The 17,036-nt window shown below is 45.5% G+C and overlaps 1 protein-coding gene across 1 annotated transcript; it reads left to right on the forward strand.

Annotated features, from left to right (window-relative positions):
* The first annotated feature begins 5,818 nt into the window (after nucleotides 1-5,818).
* Nucleotides 5,819-16,349, forward strand: LOC112228528 (SH2B adapter protein 2). Its single transcript, XM_042309724.1, is given in 9 exon segments — nucleotides 5,819-6,335; nucleotides 6,524-6,603; nucleotides 10,749-10,781; nucleotides 10,783-10,841; nucleotides 11,167-11,252; nucleotides 13,764-13,933; nucleotides 14,000-14,194; nucleotides 15,223-15,394; nucleotides 16,186-16,349. Coding segments are annotated over 9 exon segments (1,476 nt in total).
* Nucleotides 16,350-17,036: the final 687 nt, after the last annotated feature.

Raw genomic sequence — 17,036 nt, forward strand, 5'->3', positions numbered from 1 at the left:
CATCCAGTGTGAGCTAGCCACCATCCTGAACTCCCCCCGCCATCAGGTTTGGAGATGCAGAAGCCTTTGAGACCTTTGCCATGTCTATCCATTCACTGGTAGGCATGCTTAGGACCTTTTGATGGGCAGATGTGGATCCCACATCAACCAGCTCTTGAGCGAGATGCCACAGAGCTACCAGGATGAATTCATTGGGTACTGTTTTGACCGCGGCATCCTCAGGACTGGCACGGACCAGACATGCACCCTACATGACTTGGCAGCCTGTTTGCAGAAGAAGTCTCAGGCTAAGCTCATATCGAGCAGAGCCACAGCACTCTATCAATGTGATATGCCTAAGCCATTCAAGAAAGACCACCATACCGCCACGATCTGCTCCAATCCTCTTCAGTGAATGCCAAGGAGCCTGCTCAATCCAAGGAAAAATCCCAAACCCAGGCCATACTGACCCCACTGTGACAATAAAGAACACTTTCAACTCTTGTGAAGAGTTCAATAAGCTGAACACAGGACAGATCTTCAACTGTAGAAAGGATGGACAACAGTGTTGAAAGTGCGAACGATCCCACAATGCTGATGCTTTGCACCCTCAGACATGTAAAGAGCAGCACCTAATGATCCTTCACAACGCCATACAGGAAAACCAGAAGAGCATTCTCATGAGTGTCGCTATGACCAAGGTGTACCTGTATAGACCCAAACGATTGCCGAAAGTAGTGTTGAAGGTTGTGAAAGTTCACAATGGAGACCAGGCCCTGGAGTCCTCTGATACCCCACCATATTTCCAGCACAATGGAAAGGACAGAATCCTGTTAAACTGTTCATTCCAGCATAAAGGACAGTTGCTCAATGACCTTCTCCTCCCTAGACCCACCTTGGGACCATCCCTGCTCGGTGTCCTCCTCAGATTCCATTAATATGCCGTAGCTATGAATGGTGACATCAAAAGGCATGTTTCACCAGATCCGCCTCTTACCAGCTGACAAACCTGTGCTACACTTCACCTGGCGGAACATGGAGAGAACTGAAGAACCAAGCATCTAGGAGTGGCAGGTCTTGCCATTTGGCACAACTTGTAGTCCCTGTTGCACCATCTACGCTCTGCAGCAACATGTTAAGTTGACAAAGGACCAACACATATTCTGTAATGCGCCAGAGATAGCATATGGCTCTGTTGCCTACATGCGGCAGAGCCAGAAGCAGGATGACCTAAAGCAGATACAGATCTCCTTCGTTCTGACCAGGTCTTGTGTCGCGTCAAAGAAGCAACTGTTAATTCCATGCCTGGAGCTGAGTGCTGCACTCACTGGAGCACAGCTAGCCAGCGTCCTCCAAGCAGAACTCACCCTGCCCATCGAACAAGTCATCCTCTGGTCCGATTCCACCACTGTCCTTCATTGGTTCAAGTCAGAACCTTGTAGATACAAGGTCTTCGTAGGAACGTATGTTGCAGAGATTCAGAACGTTACGGATGTAGCCAACTGGAGGTATGTGGATACATCTAACAACTAGGCGGATTACATCACTGGGGGGGAATATCTTGAAAGAGCTGTCCCAACTGCATCAATGGCACCAAGGCCCTGAGTTGCTCCAACACTCAGACGATCAGTGGCCTTCAATGCCTTCTGCTGACCCAAAGCCTGATGACATCGAACTAAACATGTGTCTGTCAGTTCCAGTCCCTGATATCAACAAGTTTGAGACATAGAAAGATACTAGATCCCTACACAAGGTGGCCGATCCACTCTCCAGTTCACCCAGCGAAGCAGCAGACTACATAGCTTCAGAGAACCTCCTTCCTGAGGAAAGCTCAGATGGAATTGTTTCCCGAAGAGATCAGGGCCCTCATAAAACCACGCTATACCCTCTAAAAGTTGTCTGGGTCCCTTGTCTCCTGAGTGTGATAAGTATTCAGGACTCCTTAGTGTTGGCGGTAGACTGCACAGAGCATAGCACCTGGAGATGGATCCTATGCTCCGCATCATCCACTGATCAAGATTTCAACGAGACTCTCCTCCATTCCGGCCCAGAGAGGGTTCTGGCAGAACTACATCGCAGATACTGGACTCTGCGGGGAAGGGAGGCCATCCGGAAGTCCCAGCACATGTTTACAATGCCAAACCTGTAGTCCCTAACATGGCAGATCTACCTCCTGCTCGTGTATGACTGTACAAGCCACCCATCTACTCTACTGAAGGGGTTTGTTTCAACATAAAATGTGGACATTGCAATGAAAAGACCAGCCGCTGCATCCACCTGGCCCTCCTGGAGAGACTGGATGCCAATGCCTCCTTGATGTCTCGAATATGCTTAATTTCATGTTGAGGCAAGCCTTCCGAGTTCCTTTCAGACAATAGTACAAACTTCGTTGGAAGAGACCGGAAAATACGAGAGGCTTTCGAAGCGATGGCCACCCACCTGAAAGAATAGTTTGCCGAATAGAGGATAACTTTCCAGTTCAACCAACCAAGTGCTCCTCACTTTGAGACATGTGAAAGAGAGATGAAATCAGTGAAGACTGTCCTCAAGGTCATACTCAAGGAACAGACCGTTATTGAAACCCTGCTCTTCACTGTACTTACCGAAGTGGAGTGAATCTTGAATGCAAAACCCCTTGGATACATCTCCTCTGATGTAGCAGACCCAGATCCCGTCACACCGAGCCTCCTACTCATGGGACACATCACTTCCTCAGGCCTTGTATGACTCAAGTAACATAATATGGAAATGCAGATGGAGGCGTAGCCAAGTCCTTGCCAATCACTTTTGATCCCAGTTCATTCACCACTGCCTTCCTAGTCTACAGGAAAGACAGAAGTGGAAGAAGGATGGAAAGGAACTTACTGTGGATCAAGTGGTTCTCATTGTGGACCTTGGAGCTGATGGATGCAGCAGGACTGCTTCCATCCAGGTCGAGGGTCGGACTTACCTACAACCATTTTGGAACCACCAAGCCTCTTCCTAGAGCTGGCCACCAGGCCAAACTGAGCAATTGGGGGAGAAGGGCCTTGGTTAGGGAGGTGACTAAGAACAGAGCTCCAGATTTACTCTGTGGAGTTGGGAGAACTTTCCAGAAGGACAACCATCTCTGCAACACACAACCAATCAGGCCTTTATGGTAGAATTTCCAGACAGAAGCCACTCCTCAGTAACATGCACATGGCAGCCCGCTTGGAGTTTGCCAAAAGCCAACTAAAGGACTGTCAGACTATGAGAAAAAAGTTTCTCTGGTCTGAAGAAACCAAGATTTTGCCTGAATGCCAAGCATTGAGGATATGTGAGGATATTTTTCAGTGGCAGGGACTAGGAGACTAGTCAGGATCGAGAGAAAGATGAACAGAGCCAAGTACAGAGATCCTTGATGAAAATCTGCTCCAGAGCACTCAGGACCTCAGACTGGGTTCATGGTTCACCTTCCAACAGGACAATAAGTACACAGCCAGGAAAATGCAGGAGTGGCTTCGGGACATGTCTCTGAATGTCCTTGAGTGGCCCAGCCAGAGAACGGACTTGAACCCAATCCAACATCTCTGGAGAGACCTGGAAATAGCTGTGCAGCGACGCTCCCCATCCAACCTGACAGAGTTTGAGAGCATCTGCAGAGAAAAATGGGAGAAACTCCCCAAGTACAGGTGTGCCAAGCTTGTAGCGTCATACCCAAAAAGATTTGAGGCTGTAATCGCTGCCATAGGTGTTTCAACAAAGTACTGAGTAAAGGGTCTGAATACTTATGTAAATGTGATATTTCAGTTTTTGTAATAAACTTTTTTTTTTTTAAATGCGTTTTTGCTCTGTCATTGTGTGTAGTTTTTTTCCCCTCATCTATTTAATCAATTTTAGATTAAGGCTGTAATGTGGAAAAGTGAAGGGGTCTAAATACTTTCTAAATGCACTGTAGAAACCAGCATAGAAGCAGTGGTGTAAAGTAATGATTTTTTACTTAAAGTGCTTCTTAAGTAGTTTTTTAAAGTATCTGTACTTTACTATTTATTTTTAAACTTTTACTTCACTACATTCCTAAAGAAAATAATGCTCTTTTTACTCCATGCATTTTCCCGGACATCCAAAAGTACTCATTACACTTTGAATGTTAAGCAGGACAAGAAAATGGTCCCATTCACCCACTTTTCAAGAGAACATCCCTGGTCATCCTTAATTCCTTTGATCTTACTCTATGACAATTGGGTACTTTTTCCACCACTGCATAGAAGCAGATAAAACCCAACTCATACCTCAGGCTCATAATGACAGATGTTTGCTGTAACAATATGGCACACACACACATCCAGCTGTCTCTACAGATGTTTTCAAGTTTCAGCTAATGAAGAGATGTAGCTACTGAAGCAGTGTCCAATCAGCCACTGGGCTGTGTGTTGGGGGAATGAACCCAATCAAAAATGGTAAATTTGATTTTAAATCATACATTTAAATGACATAAAATATGTCAGACTGCAGCTCTACCTCCTATTCAAAAGCATCCTTTGTCCTTGAAAAACAGGGAAATCTCCAGACTCATCATACTGCAGTGACACCACACATATCCTGTGAATTACTGTACCTCTGCCAGGATGACAATAAAACTGCTAACGGACATCCAGTGGTAGCTGTCGTTTTGTGCAAGGATGGAAGTAACAGTGGGGGAATTATAGGGCCCTTCACTTGCATTTGTCACTATTTCCACAAAAAGAATGACAAACTTGTCATGACAGGCACAGACAGTCATTATGAGATAATTCGGTTGAAATCTCCCTCTGCTGGGCGTAAAAGTGCAATCAATAGTGACGTTGATTCACTGTGAGGCGATCAGCTACCCAGGCTGATCGTCTAGCCCTGGCACTGATAACATCAATTGGACCTCTTCTTTAATATTTATGTATCGTTTTAAGATAAGGTGATATCTGTCTTTCTCTCCTTCTAAGCCCCTATTTCAAAGGAGGGCTATTCAGTGCTAGGTGATAACCGTCTGCCATTGTTCCTGAGAGAAACCTCAGGAATAATCTTCTGAGCCCTGTCACATTTTGGAACCTTATCTGCTAGGCTGCAGACAAGGGAACACAGCATGCGTACAATTTCAGACTTGGACTTCCATCGAATACAATGCAAAATAGCAAAGAGGTCATTTATTTTCTGGAGAAAGTCAGTTCGCAAATGCTAGTATAACCGCAGGGTTAAGCAGTAGTCCTGCTTTGGCCTCCCTCCTACTTGGACCTCCTATCACCTTTCCTATCATTTTGTTTTTTCTCTGTTCAAATATACATGCTCATTGGAGGAACCAGATAAGGTGTACTTGCAATTTGCTTCTCCCAAAATGGCAGACTTTAAAATTGAACAAAAACCTATTAATTGAAAGTGATATCGGACCTGTACAACGTCTTGTATTGATTGCAATTAGTCTCTTGTAGGGCATTAATGAGTATCATGTTAGTCTACTCCGTGTCTCATGTTTTTAGGATAGGCCATCAAATCAGGTATGGAGGGATGTAAACTGGAGTTGTTTCCATAACGGCACACCAGAGTATCTACTATGAAATAATGAGGGTAGCCTCAAATACAACTCAGCTCCCTCATCTCTTCTGACCTTCTCTATCCACAGATTTCACCAGCCGAATGCACTAATGAGGACTTGAAGCAGGATTGTGTGAGGAGCAACTCTCTCTGTTTCTCAGTTCTGTACTCAGGATTATTGGGAGTGCTTTTGGAATGTGCCAAGCTAAACCAGAAGAAGACTGCTGTCCTGGTGGGAGGGGGCCATTAGATCTGCCTACTACCTACATATTAATTTGATCTACTAGGCCCTCCAACCTTTCCCTGGTCTCTGATGGAGGGCAGCCCATTGAAGCAGAATCCCAGCCCCCAACAACAGCCCAAACCCAGGGGCCACTCCAATCTGACTCTGGGCCACTCCTGCAGCACAGAGGACCTGTCTGAGGGCCTCCCCAGGGCCAACTTAAGGAAGGGTTTCTCCCTGCGTAACATCAGCCTGTGTATGATGGACGGGGTCCGGGAAATGCTCCAGAGGAGCTGGGGGGCCTCCCCAGAACCCCACTGCAGGCTCAAAGGGGACCACTGGAGCCCCCATCTGCTGTGCCTGCCCCGACGGCCCCGCTCTGCCACCCTCAGGGCCCCGCCAGCCGAGGTGCAGAGGGAAGGGGCCCTGCGCTATATGGTGGAGGCGACTCGCATAGCATGGGCTGCAGCACTTAGTGGCAGAAGTGTCGTCTGCTGCTCAGGAGGTGGAGGGGCCGCTACTGAGGGGGAGAGGGGCTTCCTCCTGGAGTTCTATGTGCCACCCAAGGTGGGTCTCGTGGTCACTTCCTGTGTTTTACATGGATTTGGTAGAAAAAAATCACATACCTGTATTTTTAAAATGTAGTCAACGCTATAGGATTACATTGGGCTCCTGTATTGCTGACCTGATACAATCTGACACTGAAAATTAGATATCTTTTGTCAGTGTTGTTTGCGGTATCTCTGGTGTCTCCTCTGTCCTCTCTCTGGCCCAGTCATCCAAGCCCAAAGTGAGTTCCTCTGACAGCTGCTGTGGAGGTGCGGACCACCATGCCCCTGGAAATGCCAGACACGGACAACACCTTTGTCCTCAAGGTAAGCTTTACTTGTAATGTCAGGACATTATATCACACGTGTATGTAGGCGTTATGACATAACATTCAAGTAGTACCAAATGCTCTGTATGCTGCAGATTTGCATAATGAACCAAACAGTGAAAACAGCAGACCATATTTGTTCAATATATCTTATGTCAGTAGGCTAAAACAGGCTACGAATATGATACCTTTATACATCAATGTATTTTCCACTACATACAGTTCATTTAATGAATTCATTAGGCCCTAATCTATGGATTTCACATGACTGGGAATAGAGAGTTGATTGGTCACATATACAGTTGAAGTTGTCAGTTTACATACACTTAGGTTGGAATTATTAAAACTCGTTTTTCAACCACTCCACAAATTTCTTGTTAACAAACTATAGTTTCGGCAAGTCAGTTAGGACATCTACTTTGTGCATGACACAAGTCATTTTTCCATCAATGGCTTACAGACAGATTATTTCACTGATTATTCACTGTATAACAATTCCAGTGAGTCAGACGTTTACATGCACTAAGTTGACTGTGCCCTTAAACAGCTTGGAAAATTCCAGAAAATTATGTCATGGCTTTAGAAGCTTCTGATAGGCTAATTGACATCATTTGAGTCAATTGGAGTGGTGTACCTGTGGATGTATTTCAAGGCCTACCTTCAAACTCTGCCTCTTTGCTTGACATCATGGCTGATTTCTTTTGATTTTCCCAAGAAAATTGTAGACCACAAGTCTGGTTCATTCTTGGGAGCAATTTCCAAACGCCTGAAGGTACCACGTTCATCTGTACAAACAATAGTACGCAAGTATAAACACCATGGGACCACGCAGCCGTCATACCGCTCAGGAAGGAGACGCGTTCTGTCTCCTAGAGATGAACGTACTTTGGTGTGAAAAGTGCAAATCATTCCCAGAACAACAGCAAAGGACCTTGTGAAGATGCTGGAGGAAATGGGTACAAGAGTATATATTTCCACAGTAAAACGAGTCCTATATCGACATAACCTGAAAGGCCACTCAGCAAGGAAGAAGCCACTGCTCCAAAACCGCCATAAAAAAGCCAGACTACTTTTTGGAGAAATGTCTTCTGGTCTGATGAAACAAAAATAGAACTGTTTGGCCATTATGACCGTTGTCATGTTTGGAGGAAAAAGGGGGGACTTGCAAGCTGAGGAACACCATCCCAACCGTGAAGCACGGGGGTGGCAGCATCATGTTGTGGGGGTGCTTTGCTGCAGGAGGGACTGGTGCACTTCACAAAATAGATTGCATCATGAGGAAGGACAATTACATGGATATATTGAAGCAATATCAAGACATCAGTCAGGAAGTTAAAGCTTGGTCGCAAATGGGTCTTCCAAATGGACAATGACCCCAAGCATACTTCCAAAGTTGTGGCAAGATGGCTTAAGGACAACAATGTCAAGGTATTGGAGTGGCCATCACAAAGCCCTGACCTCAACCCTATAGAAAATGTGTGGGCAGAACTGAAAAAGCGTGTGCGAGCAAGGATCCCACAAACAAGACACTACCTCTGTCAGGAGGATTGGGCCAAAATTCACCCAACTTATTGTGGGAAGCTTGTGGAAGGCTACCCAAAACGTTGGACCCAAGTTAAACAATTTAAAGGCAATGCTACCAAATACTAATTGAGTGTATGTAAACTTCTGACCCACTGGGAATGTGATGAAAGAAATAAAAGCTGAAAAAAATAATTCTCTCTACTATTATTCTGACATTCTTAAAATAAAGTGGTGAGCCTAACTGACTTAAGACATGGAATTCTTACCAGGATTAAATGTCAGGAATTGTTAAAACTGAGTTTAAATGTTTTTGCCTAAGGTGTATGTAAACTTCCAACTTCAACTGTACACTATATATGCAAAAGTATGTGGACACCCCTTCAAATTAGGGGATTTGGCTATTTCAGCCACACCTGTTGCTGACAGGTTTATAAAATTGAGCACACCGCCATGCAATCTCCATAAACAAACATTGGCAGTAGAATGTCCTTACTGAAGAGCTCAGTGACTTTCAATGTGGCACCGTCATAGATACCTCCTTTCCAACAAGTCAGTTTGTCAAATTTCTGCCCTGCTTGAGCTGCCCGGTCAACTGTAAGTGCTGTTATTGTGAAGTGGAAACATCTAGGAGCAACAATGGCTCAGCCACAAAGAGGTAGGCCACACAAGCTCACAGAACAGGACCACTGTGTGCTGAAGCATGTAAGAATCGTCTGTCCTCGGTTGCAACACTCACTACCGAGTTCCAAACTGCCTCTGGAAGAAACGTCAGCACAGGAACTGTTTGTCGGGAGCTTCATGAAATGGGTTTCCATTGCCAAGCAGCCGCACACAAGCCTAAGATCACCGTGTGCAATGTCAAGCGTCGGCTGGAGTGGTCTAAAGCTCGCCGCCATTGGACTCTGGAGCAGGGGAAACATTTCACCATCTGGCCGTCCTACGGACAAATTTGGGTTTGGCCAGGAGAACGCTAATGCATAGTACCAACTGTAAAGTTTGGAGGAGGAGGAATGATTGTCTGGGGTTATTTTACAAGGTTCCGGCTAGGCCCCTTAGTTACAGTGAAGGGAAATCTTAACGCTACATCTTACAATGACACTCTAGACGATTCTGTGCTTTCAACTTTGTGGCAACAGTTTGGGGACGGCCTTTTCCTGTTTCAGCATGACAATGCCCCCGTGCACAAAGCGAGGTCCGTACAGAAACGGTTTGTTGAAATCGGTGTGGAATAACTTGACTGGCCTGCACAGAGCTCTGACCTCAACCCCAACGAACACATATGGGATGAGTTGGAACTTTGACTACGAGCCAGGCCTAATCGCCCAACGTCAGTGTCCAATATTGGCGGGAACTTGAACACGCTGACATACACACCGATCCAGAGCATTCCAAACATGCTCAATGGTGTAATTTTTGGTGAGGATGCAGGCCATGGAAGAACTGGGACATTTTCAGCTTTCAGGAATTGTGTACAGATCCTTGTGTGCATTATCATGCTGAAACATGAGGTGATGGCGGTGGATGAATGGTATGACAATGGGCCTCAGGATCTCGTCATGGTATCTCTGTGCATTCAAATAGCCATCAATAAAATGCAATTGTGTTTGTTGTCCGTAGCTTATACCTATCCATACCATTACCCCACCACCACCATGGGGCACTCTGTTCACAGTGTTGACCGCACACCCCATGACACTATACACGCAGTCTGCCATCTGCCCGGTACAGTTGAAACCGGGATTCATTCGTGAAGAGCAGAATTCTCCAGCGTGCCTGTGGCCATCGAAGGTGAGCATTTCCCCACTGAAGTAATTTACTACGCCGAACTGAAGTCAGGTCAAGACCCTGGTGAGGATGACGAGCATGCAGATGAGCTTCCCTGAGATGGTTTCTGGCAGTTTTTGCAGAAAATCTTTGGTTGTGCAAACCCACAGTTTCATCTGCTTTCCGGAGAGCTGGTCTCGACGAAGCCGGTTGTGGAGGTCCTGGGCTGACGTGGTTACACGGCATCTGTGGTTGTGATGCCGGTTGGATGTATTACCAAATTCTCTAAAGTTAGGTTGGAGGCAGCTTATGGTAGAAAAATGTATATTCCATTCTCTGGCAACAGCTCTGGTGGATATATATGCATTCGGCATGCCAATTGCACAGTCCCTCAACTTGAGACGTCTGTGGCACTGTGTTGTGTGATACAACTGCACATTTTACAGTCACCTTTTATTTTCCCCAGCACAAGGTGCACCTCTGTAATGATCATGCTGTTTAATCAACTTCTTGATATGCCACATCTGTCAGGTGGATAGATTATCTTGGCAAAGGAGAAATGCTCACTAACAGGAATGTAAACAAATTTGTGCATAACATTTTAGAGAAAGAAGCTTTTCATGCATTTGGAACATTTCAGGATTTTTTTATTTCTGCTCATGAAACATGGGACCAATACTTTACATGTTGCGTTTATTTTAGTTCTGTATACATTTATATGCTCTAATGTTCTTCAATTACCTTTTTTTATTTTGTTTCTTCATACACCTATCTAATACTCTCTCATGTCTACACCAGTGCCTAGTTGATTTCGAATGTTCACATATTGTGCCTAATCCAATGCTTCTATTGCAGGTGGAGAATGGAGGAGAATACATTCTGGAGACTTTTAGACTCCCTTCAGAAACACTCCTGGGTGGCTGACATTCAGGACTGCATAGACCCGGGGTAAAGAAAAGACCACCACACTCACTTCTCTGTGATCTAGAGGTGCATTTCAATTTAGTCTAAAGTTAAATTAGATTCCTTCCCTTTTCTCTGTTCCTGCACTGATGTGTTCCTGCACTGATGTGAAGGAGAAGTGAAAGCAAAATCCCAGTGTACATCCACCATATTGCTTTCAACACTGTGTTTTCAGATTGACAGAAGATGGAAAAGGATTTCCCTTCAGACTATTGAGATGCACCCCCGTATAGATGATTTTAAGCAGCATCACTCAAACCAGTTCCTTCTCTTCCCCTGTCTCAATGAATTTGTTTGTATTCTGTGACAGGGACAGTGGAGATGACATTGAGCTGACGTCTTGTCCTCGCGGCCAGTTCCCCTCGGTGTCCACCTGTAGCTGTGAGCTCACATCTAGTGAGTACTTATTCACTTAAATTGGTAATGGTATCCCAGCTAGCACATAACATTCTGACAACCATATGTTTCTTCTTGGTGAGATCGTGGTTGTCCTATGGTTATTTTGCATACAACCTTCCCACAACTTTCTGGGAATGGTGCAGGATAGTTGCTTGGCTTTGGAACATTCTCAGCACATCATTTTCTTGGTATTTCATTACTTTAACAGAACATTTCCTAAAAGTTCAGACATGGTTTTATTTCATTGGTAATGTTCTAGGAACCTTCTCCAACTGGTTTGACATTGGGAATGTTCTCAAATTGTTCAGAGGATGTTACGGAAACAATGTTCTTCTGTGGGAATTTCAGTACTTCAGCATAACGTTTCCACATGGTTCTATTTAAAGTCATGTTCTCCAATTGTTCCAAGAAGGTTAAGAATAAAAAAACAAAAACTTTAACATTCAGAGAATGTTCTAAGAATGTTATTTATAAATGTATACATTCCGTTCTCATCATCAACAAAACTTTCTCTATCCTCGATCTTGTTAAGTGTGTTCAGGTGTGTTGGCCGCGCCCACTAATTGCCATACCTGATCTTAATGAGTGCTTTTTTTCCTTTGAAATTTGAATAGGCTAAAATGAACCTCTTAAAAAACATGGCATGTTAGCTCCATCCTGGTGGAGCAGTGTACTAATTCCTTGGATAGAGAACAGAATATCATAGGTTCTCACTGACACTGTGACACAATAAAAAATACATGTGTTGGCATGAATAATGCATAAGCAAATACATGTCCATGTGTCCTATCTGTGCTTGGAGTTCAAAACAGTTAACCAAAGCTAGCACTGTTTTTAAAGGTTTTATTGAAACATGTTCTCAGAGCGTTAATAAAACCTCTCAGGAAAACGTTCAGGGAACCATAGTAAAACGTTCACAGTAGTCGTCTTCACGGGTCCAAAAAGTTGAACTCTTTTCCCGAAATGGACCTGGGACTTTCCCACCCTGACCGATATGCATAAAAAAATGTAATATAGAGACCTATTCTGAATGGACCCAAGGACAACTAGACCCGTTCTGTATAGACCTGGTTTGATCCAGACCCGGTCTGATCCAAGTGAGTGAAGCAGCAGAAAAGAGGAGAGGGAGGGAGAGGTGCCGCTCTAGCAGACGGGGGAGGGGCCGTACTGTGAGTGACATAGGGAGAGATAGCAAACAACCAAGCGGTCTCACGCTCTAGTAGACTAATGGCTATGATAGGTTATTTATCATCAAACCAGGAGAAGCTAGCTAACGTTAGCTAACTAGGCTAATTGAAGCTGCAGTGCATGTACTTCCTCATTCTACAGTTACAATTAAAAAGTCCATTCAGAATATTAATTAGCAGCCTACCGGTTGGCTCTTGGTCGTGGTAGCCTATCCTTCTCCTTTAACTTTTAATTCTGTCATTTTAATTTCATATTCCATTGATTACATGTCTCCTAACTTTTGCCACACAGAGGCTCTATGACCGTAGCCTATTCCCGATTTGATGACTTATGATTGGCCAACAACAACAAGCTACACGCCACACTCCACTTTTGTGAAAGGCATGAGCAGCAGCATAAATGAAAACATTTCTCTCCCTCTCTGTCTCTCTCTACTCTTGCAGTTGCGTTTGGATCTGTAGGGGCCCTTCCAGACAAGTCAGTTAAAATGACATATACCCAAGACAGTCATATTCGACCCAGACCCGTGACATTATTTAGAGTTCTTTTTTGGGGGGGGGGGATTTTCTCCCCAATTTCGTGGTATCCAATTGTTGTAGTAGCTACTATCTTGTCTCATCGCTACAACTCCCGTACGGGCTCGGGAGAGACGAAGGTTGAAAGTCATGCGTCCTCCGATACCCAACCAGCCGTACTGCTTCTTAACACAGCGCGCATCCAACCCGGAAGCCAGCCGCACCGTGCACCTGGTACACCGTGCACCTGGCAACCTTGGTTAGCGCTCACTGCGCCTGGCCCGCCACAGGAGACGCTGGTGCGCAATGAGACAAGGGCATTCCTACCGCCCAAGCCCTCCCTAACCCGGACGACGCTAGGCCAATTGTGCGTCGCCCCACGGACCTCCCGGTCACGGCTGGTTACGACAGAGCCTGGGCGCGAACCCAGGGACTCTGATGGCACAGCTGGCGCTGCAGTACAACACCCTTAACCACTGCGCCACCCGGGAGGCCTATTTAGAGTTCTTGATCCCAACCTGCTCGGGTCCCGAATCGGGTCTCGGTATTCGGGTACAGGTGGCTCCGTGAAGACCTCTAGTTCTCAGAACCTCCCTGCAACCTAAAAATTTACGTTCCCAGAACAGGCAAAATGTTCACGTCCATTCTCAGAAGGTTAAAAAAACATTACCGGTCATTCCCAGAACCAATAGGAAACCAAAAACATACATTTCCACATCTTCCAAGGAACCAAATGTGCTAGCTGGGATCTCCTCATCTGACTGTATGGAGTAACTTTCACTCCATGCTCTCTCTGTCCACACAGACATACACAAGACCCCTAAGCACCGTGCTGGCCCCTCAGGGCCCCACTGTCAGACCATGTTGGCCTTTCCTTTGCACCCCACCCACATCCCTCTAGAACGCTTCCTCCAGTCACTGGAGTCCAACAGGCCTGGAGCAGGTAATGGCCAGCTCTCTGTATGTGGAAGGATGGCTTTTTGCTTTTTTTGCTAAGCCCATACAGTGACTAGGTGTTTAAGTTGTGCTTTTCACCTGTAGGTGAATCGCCCCACTCTTGAGACGGACACCTCTCTGACCTGCTATCAATGGTTCCACGGTACACTGTCTCAAGTGCAAGCTGCGCAGCTGGTGTTGGTGGGCGGAGCCCGGAGCCACGGGCTCTTTGTGATTCGCCAGAGCGAAGCGCGGCTGGGAGAATACGTCCTTACATTCAACTTCCAGGGCAAAGCCAAGGTATGCCCAGACGCAAACCGTGATCCCAGACAAGTCTTTTTATCTGGCTGGCTGCCCATTCACAGGATTCCCCTTTGCGTCACAAGGGCAAAATGTAACTTTTTTTATTGAACCTTTATTTGATTAGGCAAGTCAGTTAAGAACAAATTCTTATTTATAATGACGACCTACCCCGGCCAAACCCAGACAACGCTGGGCCAATTGTATGCCGCCCAATGGGACTCCCAATCACGGCTGGATGTGATACAGCCTGGAATTGACCCAGGGACAGATGCCCCCAAAAACACCTCTTGCACTGAGATGCAGTGCCTTAGACCGCTGTGCCACTCGGGAGCCCAAAGTACTTAAGTAAAAATACTTCAAAGTACTACTTAGGTCATTTTGGGGGCTATCTGTACTATATTTTACTATTTACTTTTACTTCACTACATTCCTAAAGAAAATTATGTACTTTTAAAAAACCTATCTTTACCCCTTTTTCATGATATCCAATTAGTAGTTAGTCTTGTTTAATTTCTGCAACTCCCGTACAGACTCGGGAGAGGCGAAGGTCTAGAGCCTTGTGTCCTCCGAAACACAACCCCACCAAGCGTCACTGCTTCTTGACACAATCCTTGCTTAACCTGGAAGCCAGCCGCACCAATGTGTCAGAGAAAGTCGCCAGGTGTACGGTGTTATGTCAGTGTGCACTGTGCCCGGCCCGCCACAGGAGTCGCTAGAGCACGACTAGACAAGGACAACACGGCCAGCCAAACCCTCCACTAACCCGGACGACGCTGGGACAATTGTGTGCCGCCTCATGGGTCTCCTGGTCGCGGCCGGCTGCAACACAACACCTTTTGTCCCCATCGCTATCGAACTACCCTGCTGCCCAGTTTACAAATTTACCTCATTATATGGACAAATGGAAAGTAGTCCAGGTCGCGACACAAGATTGCCGTCCACGTACTAGGCAGCATTGAATGCAAAACAATGGGAATGGTAGGAAGACCTAACAGCATGCCATGCCTCTACCTCCCTGTAAGCAGCACCTGCGTCTGTCTGTGGACTCTCAGGGCCAGTGCCATGTGCACCACCTTTGGTTCCAGAGTGTGGGGGACATGCTGCAGCACTTCCACTGCCATCCCATCCCCCTGGAGTCCCGCTGGGCTGCAGACATCATGCTGCGGTGCTACGTCCAGAGACACAGCAGCCACCCAGGTGACACACGGCTACTGCTTGAGATGTTTTTGTGTCAAATATAGGCTATTAATAGGATTTATATTTTAGTGACAAAATATAATGAGTGTTTGACGTCTTATCCAACATTTCTAGTGCCCAAAAACAATCCCTGCATTCTTCAACTGCTTACCAATGTATAACCTCTCATCTTAAATTTGTTCACTCAAGCTTTTACATCGGATGATTAAAAAATGTTACCCAGCAGGAAAGTCGTTTAATTTTTAAAAAAGTAGTTTCAAGCCAATAAATTAGCCTTTTAGGAGAGATCCACTGGACTAGGCAACCATACGGAATTGAGGATGACTCTTCCAGGCTGTCTTTTTGAGGTTGGCCACAAGGGACAGGAGTCAAAATAGTTGTTCTCTGTGGAATGTGTTCTTCACACTGAAGCTCCCTCTTCCCTCCGCTGGTCCAATTGTGTCCACTTGTCTCACTCCACTGTGTGTAACCACTTAGTGTCAGCCTTTCTCATGCTAAATCTATTTGGTCTCCTCTGTTTTGATTCCAACTGAAATATCCTCAAAGCCTTCCTAATGGATTTCTAAAACCAGTCTTTTTTTTTTTTTACCTTTTTTTACCTTTTTTTTAACATGTTCTTTTGTTCCTTTACACCCTGAAAAAATTGAATATAGCACATAAATGCAATTCAAAAGATTCCTACTCTGTCCATTTCAAGTTAATAGATAGAATTTGGTTTCAAGCTAGATCTATGGTGCATAATGTGTGTGTGTTTCAAACATGTCGCTTGTCTGCTGTGTTTCTCTTTGCAGAGCTCAGAGCGTCTCGGATGTCCACCCATACCAGAGAGCCTGGCTGTCAGAACTGCCTCCACCAATCGGCACACTTATTTCCCCGAGCTTTGCAGGTGGATGGCGCATCTGTGGACTCGCTCCCCTGCTCTGCCCCGCATCCCGCCTCCCTTCCCCAGACTTGAGGATGGTAGTGGTGGGGGATTACGGAGTCGCAGTGGCAGCTGCCGCCCTCTGGTGGCTCTGCTGATGAACAGCAGGAGAGTGAGGGCACACAAAGGACACGAGCAGTGGAGAACCAGTACTCTGTCTACTGAGGAACCTTGAAGTAATCTATGACTGACTGTATCAGAATCACATATTGGTTTTGTCAAAACTGGAACTGCTGCCATAATAGAGATTTTGCAGGTGGTGGAACATTCTCCTACATAGTTTTTTTGTGATAAAATGTAAGATATCTTTTCAGTGCTCATTGTATGCCATACCTCAAACCTACAAGGTGGAATTCCCCACATTTATCCCCTGACTAGAACACAACTGAATCCCACTAAGGGAGAAGGAATGGATGGGTACGTGCAGTGAACGACTTAAACTGTCAGTGCTAAGACATGACAAAGAAGGGGAGGATTATATACACCCCAGTGGATGGAACTGTTCAACCTTTATTTCTCCCAGATGTAGTGAAGGAGATCCTCTGTGATCCCCTTTGATCAAAAGACAATGTGACCCCATGTCTGTACCACGTTGATTCTCTGAGTTTCATAAATCTCTTGGCTCCACAGAATATTACCATTAGTCAACAGGGCGCAATACTCCCTTTTAAAAACATGTTCACTAAAATGTTACTGTGCTTGCTACCAGACCTTGGTTCA

This window comes from Oncorhynchus tshawytscha, linkage group LG30 (assembly GCF_018296145.1).
Source record: "Oncorhynchus tshawytscha isolate Ot180627B linkage group LG30, Otsh_v2.0, whole genome shotgun sequence".
NCBI classification, from domain to species: Eukaryota; Metazoa; Chordata; class Actinopteri; order Salmoniformes; family Salmonidae; genus Oncorhynchus; species Oncorhynchus tshawytscha.